This window comes from Etheostoma cragini, chromosome 14 (genome assembly GCF_013103735.1).
Source record: "Etheostoma cragini isolate CJK2018 chromosome 14, CSU_Ecrag_1.0, whole genome shotgun sequence".
Classification (NCBI taxonomy): Eukaryota; Metazoa; Chordata; class Actinopteri; order Perciformes; family Percidae; genus Etheostoma; species Etheostoma cragini.
This window is the reverse complement of record NC_048420.1, coordinates 24711764-24721483: the sequence shown is the minus strand read 5'-3', so window position 1 is coordinate 24721483 and position 9720 is coordinate 24711764. Positions and strand designations below refer to the sequence as shown.

Here is a 9720-nt window from a genome sequence, read left to right as displayed (position 1 = left end):
GTCTGTCTGTCTGTCTGTCTGTCTGTCTGTCTGTCTGTCTGCATGTGCACGCCTGCCTGCTGCCGCAGTTCAGGGAGATGTTCATCCTTCATTATCCTTCATCCTTCTGTACAAAGAACCACAGAGGAGCTGTATAAAACATTAAAATGTAAAAGACAACATGCAAACAACCAGCAGTAATTTAGAAATACAGAATTATAGATTTAACAGAGTGAGGGAATAGTGTAGCTGTTAAACGGAAAATACCCCAAAATGGCTCCTTGGGAAACTCTGCTTTTCACATTTGTCTGCTCAGATGCTACCTAAAGACACATTAGTTTCTATTCTTTAGGTAGGTTTCAAAGCAGCTGTAGACCAAACAATTAAATAAGAACAAGATAAGCCTCAGGTGTAATTGTCACTCTTTACAGCTTAAGCACTTGGTGTCAAGTTCTTATGCAGAAACATGAAATACCAATGTTTTACCATTTGAAAAGAGACTCTGTACTGTTGAAACTACAACAAGGAGTTTTTGATGTCTCTCTGCTTTTGTGTTAAGGTGTGTGTGTATGTGTTCCCGGTTTCCTGCAGATGTTCAGCAGATGTTGGTGGTTGAAGAAGATGTTTCCCCTGAGCAGCAGGAGTGTAGCTCCAGTGTGGACCAGGAGGATCCAGAGGCCCCCCCACACATTAAAGAGGAGCAGGGAGAACTGTTTATCAGTCAGGAGGGAGAGCAGCTTCAAGGGCTGGAGGAGGCTGATATCACCAAGTTCCCATTCACTCCTGTCCCTGTGAAGAGTGAAGATGATGAAGAGGAAGCTCAGTCCTCACAGCTTCATCAGAGACAAACTCAACACATGGAAACAGAAGCTGATGGAGAGGACTGTGGAGGACCAGAACCAGCCAGGACCTTACATCCACTTTTACAACAAGAGACTGAAGAACAGATTGGAGACTCTTCTGACTTTGAGACTGATGACAGTGCTGATTGGAAGGAGACCAGAGAACCTCAGTCAGCTTTAAACTCTCTGAAACATGATTCAAGATGTAAGAAAACATTCAGCTGCTCTGAGTGTGGGAGGAGATTTGACCGTAACTATAGTCTGATGCTACACATGAGGACTCATACAGGAGAAAGACCCTTCAGCTGCTCAAATTGTAGTAAAAGATTTCGCTACAAGTCCGATCTGAAGCACCACATGCTAATTCACACAGGAGAAAAGCCTTTCAGCTGCCCAGTCTGTAATAAACTGTTTACACATATTGGAAGTTTACGCTCACACATGACAGTCCACACGGGGGTAAAACGATTTAGCTGTGGTATTTGTGATGAGACATTTCAGTGGCGTAATCAGGTCAAAAGACATAAATGTCTTGGTCATAAGGCGTCACAGCTTCATCAGAGTCTAACAGAGGAGAACAGAGAGGCAGAGCCTCCAGGCAGCAGAGAAACTCAACACATGGAAACAGAAGCTGATGGAGAGGACTGTGGGGGACCAGAACCAGTCAGGAACTTGCATCCACTGTTACAACCAGTGATTGAAGACCAGACTGGAGACTCTTTTGAACCTGCTGATGACAGTGCTGATTGGAAGGAGACCAGAGAACCTCAGTCAGCTTTAAACTCTCTGAAACATGATGGAAGATGTAGTGAGTATTACAATTCTTGAAGTCTTGGGAAAGTCACGGAATAACTAAAATCCTTAAAAGGTTTTTTTTTAAAGTCATGAAATTAGTAAAATCTTCATGTTTTGAACAGGTTTGCAAAAACTCCGGAAATTACTAAAATCCTTAAATGTTTTGGTTAAGTCATTAAAAGTTATTTTGAAGAATCTCTTCGTATTTTTGATGATAAAAACTACCTCTCATTATCATTGGTTTGAGTTTAATTTGGATAGTTGTCAGTAATGTCGGTTCTCCATTCTGTTTCCTGCAGATATTCAGCAGCTGTCAGTGGATAAAGAAAGGATTTCCCCTGAGCAGCAGGAGTGTAGCTCCAGTGTGGACCAGCAGGAGCAAGAGCCCCCCCCACACATTAAAGAGGAGCAGGAGGAACTGTGGAGCAGTCAGGAGGGAGAGCAGCTTCAAGGGCTGGAGGAAGCTGATATCACCAAGTTCCCATTCACTCCTGTCCCTGTGAAGAGTGAAGATGTAGAAGAGGAAGCTCAGTCCTCACAGCTTCATCAGAGACAAACTCAATACATGGAAAGAGAAGCTGATGGCGAGGACTCTGGAGGACCAGAACCAGTCAGGAACTCACATCCACTTTTACAACCAGAGACTGAATACCAGATTGGAGACTTTTCTGAATCTGAGACTAATGACGGTGCTGATTGGAGGGAGACCAGAGAATCTCAGTCAGCTTTAAACTCTCTGAAAGATCGTTCAATATTTAAGAAAAAATGCAGCTGCTCTGAGTGTGGGAGGAGATTTGACCGTAACTATAGTTTGATGCTACACATGAGGACTCATACAGGAGAAAAACCTTTCAGCTGCTCAAATTGTAGTAAAAGATTTCGCTACAAGTCACATCTGAAGCAACACATGATAATTCACACAGGAGAAAAGCCTTTCAGCTGCCCAGTCTGTAATAAACTGTTTACACATATTGCAAATTTACGCTCACACATGACAGTCCACACAAGGGTAAAACGATTTAGCTGCAGTGTTTGTGACAAGACATTTCAGTGGCGTAATCAGGTCAAAAGGCATAAATGTCTTGGTCATAAGGCGTTACAGCTTCATCAGAGTCAAACGGAGGAGAACAGAGAGGTAGAGCCTCCAGGCAGCAGAGAAACTCAACACATGGAAACAGAAGCTGATGGAGAGGACTGTGGAGGACCAGAACCAGTCAGGAACTCACATCCACTTTTACAACCAGAGACTGGAAACCAGATTGGAGAGACTTCTGAATCTAAGAATGATGTCAGTCTTGTTTGGAAGGAGACCAGAGAACCTCAGTCAGCTTTAAACTCTGTGAAACATGATTCAAGATGTAAAAAAACATTTAGCTGCTCTGAGTGTGGGAGAAGATTTGACCGTAACTATAGCCTGATGCTACACATGAGGACTCATACAGGAGAAAGACCCTTCAGCTGCTCAAATTGTAGTAAAAGATTTCGCTACAAGTCAGATCTGAAGCACCACATGCTAATTCACACAGGAGAAAAGCCTTTCAGCTGCCCATTCTGTAATAAACTGTTTACACATATTGGAAGTTTACGCTCACACATGACAGTCCACACGGGGGTAAAACGATTTAGCTGTGGTATTTGTGATGAGACATTTCAGTGGCGTAATCAGGTCAAAAGGCATAAATGTCTTGGTCATAAGGCATCACAGCTTCATCAGAGTCTAACAGAGGAGAACAGAGAGGTAGAGCCTCCAGGCAGCAGAGAAACTCAACACATGGAAACTGAAGCTGATAGAGAGGACTGTGGAGGACCAGAACCAGCCAGGAACTCGCATCCACTTTTACAAACAAAGACTGAAGACCAGATTGGAGATTCTTCTGAAACTGAGACTGATGACAGTGCTGATCGGAAGGAGACCAGAGAACCTCAGTCAGCTTTAAACTCTCTGAAACATGATTCAAGATGTAAGAAAACATTCAGCTGCTCTGAGTGTGGGAGAAGATTTGACCGTAACTATAGCCTGATGCTACACATGAGAACTCATACAGGAGAAAGACCCTTCAGCTGTTCAAATTGTAGTAAAAGATTTCGCTACAAGTCGGATCTGAAGCACCACATGCTAATTCACACAGGAGAAAAGCCTTTCAGCTGCCCAGTCTGTAATAAACTGTTTACACATATTGGAAGTTTACGCTCACACATGACAGTCCACACGGGGGTAAAACGATTTAGCTGTGGTATTTGTGACAAGACATTTCAGTGGCGTAATCAGGTCAAAAGACATAAATGTCTTGGTCATAAGGCATCACAGCTTCATCAGAGTCAAACGGAGGAGAACAGAGAGGTAGAGCCTCCAGGCAGCAGACAAACTCAACACATGGAAACAGAAGCTGATAGAGAGGACTGTGGAGGACCAGAACCAGCCAGGAACTCACATCCACTGTTAGAATCAGTGACTGAAGACCAGACTGGAGACTCTTCTGAACCTATGGCTGATGACAGTGCTGATTGGATGGAGACCAGAGAACCTCAATCAGCTTTAAACTCTCTGGAACATGATTCAAGATGTAGTGAGTATTACAATTCTTGACGGTCTTGGAAAAGTCATGGAATAACTAAAATCCTTAAAAGTTTTTTTAATGTCTCAAAATTAGTAAAATATTCCAGTTCTGAACAGATTAAAAAAAAAAAACTCCTGGAATTACTAAAATCCTTATATGTTTTGGTGAAGTGATTACCGTTTATTTTGCAGAATCTCTTCGTATTCATGATGAGACAAACTGGCTCTCATTATCATTGGATTGAGTTTAGTTTGGGTAGTTGTCAGTAATGTCTGTTCTTCGTTCTCTTTCCTGCAGATGTTCAGCAGCTGTCAGTGGTTAAAGAAGTGGTTCCCCCTGAGCAGCTAGAGTGTAGCTCCAGTATGGACCAGCAGGAGCCAGAGGCCCCCCCACACATTAAAGAGGAATGGGAGGAAATGTGGAGCAGTCAGGAGGGAGAGCAGCTTCAAGGGCTGGAGGAGGCTGATATCACCAAGTTCCCATTCACTCCTGTCCCTGTGAAGAGTGAAGATGATGAAGAGGAAGCTCAGTCCTCACAGCTTCATCAAAGACAGACTCAACATATTGAAACAGAAACTGATGGAGAGGACTGTGGAGGAGCAGAATCAGTCAGGAACTCACATATACTTTTAAAACTAGAGACTGAAGAACAGATTGGAGACTCTTCTGAATTTGAGACTGATGACGGTGCTGATTGGAAGGAGACCAGAGAACCTCAGTCAGATTTAAACTCTCTGAAAGATTGTTCAATATTTCAGAAAACATTCAGCTGCCCTGAGTGTGGGAGAACATTTGACCGCAACTATAGTCTGATGCTACACATGATAACTCACACAGGAGAAAAGCCTTTCAGCTGCCCAGTCTGTAATAAATTGTTCACACATATTGCAAATTTACGCTCACACATGACAGTCCACACGGGGGTAAAACAATTTAGCTGCAGTGTTTGTGATGAGACATTTCAGTGGCTTCATCAGGTCAAAAGCCATAAATGTCTTGGTCATAAGGCATCACAGCTTCATCAGAGTCTAACGGAGGAGAACAGAGAGGTAGAGCCTCCAGGCAGCAGAGAAACTCAACACATGGAAACACAAGCTGATGGAGAGGACTGTAGAGGACCAGAACCAGCCAGGAACTCACATCCACTTTTACAACCAGAGACTGAAGACCAGACTGGAGACTCTTCTGAACCTGAGACTGTTAAAAGTGCTGATTGGAAGGAGACCAGAGAACCTCAGTCAGCTTTAAACTCTCTGAAACGTGATTCAAGATGTGGTGAGTATTAAAATCCTTAAAGGTCTTCTGGAGTACCTAAAATTCTTAAACGTATTGGTTAAGTCGTTATTTTGCAGAATCTCTTCATGTTAATGATGATACAAACTACCTCTCATTATCATTGGTTTTAGTTTAGATATTTTAGTTTGGGTACTTGTCAGTAAAGTTCTTCATTTTGTTTCCTGCAGATCTTGAGCAGCTGTTGGTGGTTAAAGATTTTGTTCTCCCTGAGCAACAGGAGTGTAGCTCCAATGTGGACCAGCAGGAGCCAGCGCCCCCCCCACACATTAAAGAGGAACAGGAGGAACTGTGGAGCAGTCAGGAGGGAGAGCAGCTTCAAGGGCTGGAGGAGGCTGATATCACCAAGTTTCCATTCACTCCTGTCCCTGTGAAGAGTGAAGATGATGAAGAGGAAGCTCAGTCCTCACAGCTTCATCATAGACAAACTCAACACAACACAGAAGCTGAAGACCAGATTGGAGACTCTTTGGAACCAGAAGCTGATGACAGTGCTGATTGGAAGGAGACCAGAGAACCTCAGTCAGCTTTAAATTCTCTAAAAAATATTGAAGTCCCGGTAAGTCGTACTACTGGTACCGCTGGGAAAAACATGTTAATGGGCCCTGGGTGTTGGAAAAGACTTGGCTGCAAGACACTTAGGTCTTGCACGGTCAACAAGAAGATTCTGTTCAGCTGCAGTGTTTGTGACCAAAGTTTCACCTGGTACAAACAGCTTAGGAACCATCAGTGTGTTGGTGGTCAGAGTCAAACTGAGGAGAACCAAAAGGCAACTGAAGACATGGAATCAGAAGCTGGTGGAGAGTACTGTAGAGGACCAGAACCACGACCACAGACACTTTCAAAACGACCATATGTAGACAAGTCTGTCTATGTTCGTAGTATGAGATATAGCTGTTCTCAGTGTGGGAAAATATTCAGCAACAAGCCAAGTCTGAGGGTGCACATGATCATTCACTCGGACGTGAAGCCGTTGGACTGCACGATTTTCGGGCGTTGATATTCGGAGCAGAAAAAGTTATTGTGTCACATGGAACTCCACAAGAACGAAGACTTGGAGCTGTTCGGATTTTCAGATTATGACAAGCTGTTGTTTGGAACATAAAAGGATCTACTTCCTGTAAGGGACAGGATGGCAACAAACGCATGCAGTAACATTCACAACAGAGCAGACCCTTTTCAGCATTCAATCTTTTTATCATATGAGTTAAAACAGTTTAACAAGTTATGAAACAATGAATCTATATTTCAGAGCTGCAACTTGTGGGTTTAGGGTTTCTCGCAGGCGGCCGACCTAACAAGACACGCCTGCCGCTTTAATAACGTGTCAAAAAGAAAAAAAGAGCGATATCCGCTGAGTTACTCAGTGTCCTGTTTTCTCCTCCTCATTCCAAACTACACAGTTGACAACTTGCAGGTGGAGACAGGCTTGGACTCGCCTCTGTGGACTTGTGTCAGTCTCGCAAGCGGCTTCACAAAAGTGGCTGCATGTGTCAGACAATGCACAGAACGTTAACCGGTACAAGCCTTCAGCTGCCAGTGTGTCAGAGGCTCCTGGACGGTGAACAAAGACTCTGTTCCTTGTTAGTCACTGGTTGATCAGATATTTAATTTCATTGTGCTTTCTTTTGGAAGGCTGGCTGCCAAAAAATCACCACTTACTAGTTAATGAATTAGCCTGAGGTAAATGATAGCTATCAGTAAACCGAAGCGGTCTGTCTATCTGTCTGTCTGTCTGTCTGTAAGTGTAGGTGTGCACTTGCGTGTCAGCAGAGGGACAGAAGAAAGTAGCTGCAGCTTCACCAAAAAGAAGATTAAAAAACAGAACTATTTTGGTACAAACATTTAATCGCCATGTGGCAAACAGATAGACATGGATATAATTTATGAATTATATATTATAGTTATTTAAATTTAATGTTTAACAAATAGTTGTTAATTGTAGGCTACGGAGTCTCCTCCCCCCCCTTCCCCCCGTCAGATCATCCTACCACCTTAACTAATTGTCTGTGGGAAACCCTGGGGTTAATCTGAGATCGCAGATTTCTTTTCTTTTTTATATAACACATTTTTTGATGCACTTTCTGTGATTAGGGCCTTACATCTTTTCTATTATGCAATTATTTATTCACCACAATTATGTTTTGTATTCCCAGAAGTCGGTTATTACCACAAATGTATATTTTTTATTTTTGGACACATATTTAACTGCTGTACTATTTACTATCATACATTTTCATTTTTACAATGAATTTGATTTTGTACATATTTAGTAAGAATTGTTGGAGCAAGCCTATAATATAAAAACTGCTGCTTTTTGATTGTTGTGCATATGACAATAAATGACAATCCCTGCAGATTATGTGTGTGAATGCTGAAAATTGTTTTCACCAAACTCTGATTTTATAGCAGGTTCCATTGTAACAGGAATTGAGAAAAATATCTCCATATTTCTATGAGAACAGTTTCGGTTTTGCGTTTAGGGAGTCTAAAATAAATATTGATGTAACTGGAATCCACATAATTCAGCTGCATAGTGTTCATGAAATAGAAGGCAAGGCAGCTTTATTTGTATAGCACATTTCAGCAACAGGCCAATTCAAAGTGCTTTACATAAAATCATCTTAACAGTTTAAAAATAAAAACAGATCAAACACAAGAGTAAAAGTTACAGTGCAGTATAAAGAATTAAAGAAAGAAATGAACAACCATTTAAAGAAAGGCAACATCAAAAAGACCGGATAAGCGGATGAAGATGGATGGATGGATGAACATCAAAAAGAGAGCTCTTCATCCCTGATTTAAAAGAACTGAGAGTAGAAGCGGATCTGCAGGTTTCTGGGAGTTTGTTCCAGATATCAGTAGCTCTGGTGACAGAAAGCAGACCTGTCCCAGATGACCCGAGAGGTCTGGGGGGGTCATAGTGTAGTAGCCAATCAGGAATGTATTTTGGCCCTAAACCGTTTAGTGATTTATAAACTAGCAGAAAATAGATTTCCTGCAGGAAATAAGTGTGAATGCTGAAAAGCTCAACTGGATTGGTGTCTTCACTGTAAAAGTAGAAGGAGTAGGAGGGGTTGGCTTAGGCCCACAGAGAAGAGTTTATCTGAACGCACTTTAAGCAGATCGCTGGTTTCTGTTATTTTACAGAGAAGTTCATGTTACACTATTGCGTCAACAGTTAACTTTTTTAATATTGTACGTGGGGTTTTCTTTTGTAGGGGGGGCAAATGTTCCATCAAAACAAGTTCCTTCCTTCTACTATTTAGCAGAGCCACCGTTGCTGCAGCCGGAGCTTAGCAGCCCCCAGTCCCGCTGGGACGGATTTAAAGTAGGGATGTAACGGTATGAATATTTAACCACACGGTTATAATTACCAAAATTATCAGGGTTTAAACTTTTATTGTGTTATTTTTAAACGTTTGTTCAATTTGTTCAGAAAGCAATGATAGAAACATAGGCTAAACCTTATCAAATGTGCAACTTTTAACCTCAGGGGAACAAGGACTCAGCATGTAAACAATGTTGGGAACATTTCCAGTAGTGCAGTTTTAAATTATACAAACCCAAACATTCCAGCTAAGACAGGAAGAACAACATGTAACTAATCAAAGAAACAACACTAATTAATACCACAACATTAACAGTTTACGTCCCAGTGTGCCTTATGTGCAGACATTACTTATTCTTTCCAGAGTTAAGCAGAAAGATAGCAGAGGGGACTAAGGAGAGTTTCTATCTATCCTGGTGGCTGACTGAAGCAGGAACCAGAGGGCAGCATCTTAAAATCTGCATTCAGGGGGTGAGACCTGTAAGAGATGAGGGATCCTGCATTTGTAAGCACAGGTCTGTTGTACATGTGAGGCAGATGAGGCAGCTCTGATGAAAGGCCCCTCCACCACACCAGGGGATCACCTAAGGCTGGAATGAGTGGCACTTACATGTAGACCTATATTTCCTCCTTCGCTGTATTTTCCGGGGTGGCTCGGACTGAACCGTCTTCAGATCTCTGCCGCCTTGTTGAGGTAATATTTGCAGGTAACGAGGTAACTTCAGGTTCTATCAACCGGCGTAACAGCACCACCTACTGACCACAGGCCTGTACTACCAATCCAGATTAACATGCCCTGGATTTCTTTCAGTTAAATGTGAATAAAAATGTGCCTCTATGGGAATTTAACATAGGGGGGTGTATACTTATGCCCCTGTATTTTAACATAGGGGGTGTATACTTATGCCCCCTGTATTTTAAC

The 9720-nt window shown here is 42.3% G+C and overlaps 2 protein-coding genes and 1 long non-coding RNA gene across 3 annotated transcripts in view; 2 read left to right on the top strand and 1 right to left on the bottom strand.

The window, feature by feature from the left end:
• Positions 1 to 9720, top strand: part of LOC117956468 (gastrula zinc finger protein XlCGF57.1-like) — a 95566-nt gene that overhangs the window by 26322 nt on the left and 59524 nt on the right. The gene's annotated exons all lie outside the window — the stretch shown is intronic.
• Positions 1 to 9720, top strand: part of LOC117956458 (zinc finger protein Xfin-like) — a 59860-nt gene that overhangs the window by 2777 nt on the left and 47363 nt on the right. Inside the window, exons 2-3 of the mRNA XM_034891532.1 lie at positions 571 to 1629; positions 1916 to 4183. Coding sequence (XP_034747423.1) covers positions 571 to 1629; positions 1916 to 4183 — 3327 coding nt within the window. The remainder of the gene's footprint in view (positions 1 to 570; positions 1630 to 1915; positions 4184 to 9720) is intronic.
• Positions 2269 to 9720, bottom strand: part of LOC117956512 — a 32529-nt gene continuing 25077 nt past the window's right edge. Inside the window, exon 5 of the long non-coding RNA XR_004659297.1 lies at positions 2269 to 2284. This is a non-coding gene — a long non-coding RNA (uncharacterized LOC117956512). The remainder of the gene's footprint in view (positions 2285 to 9720) is intronic.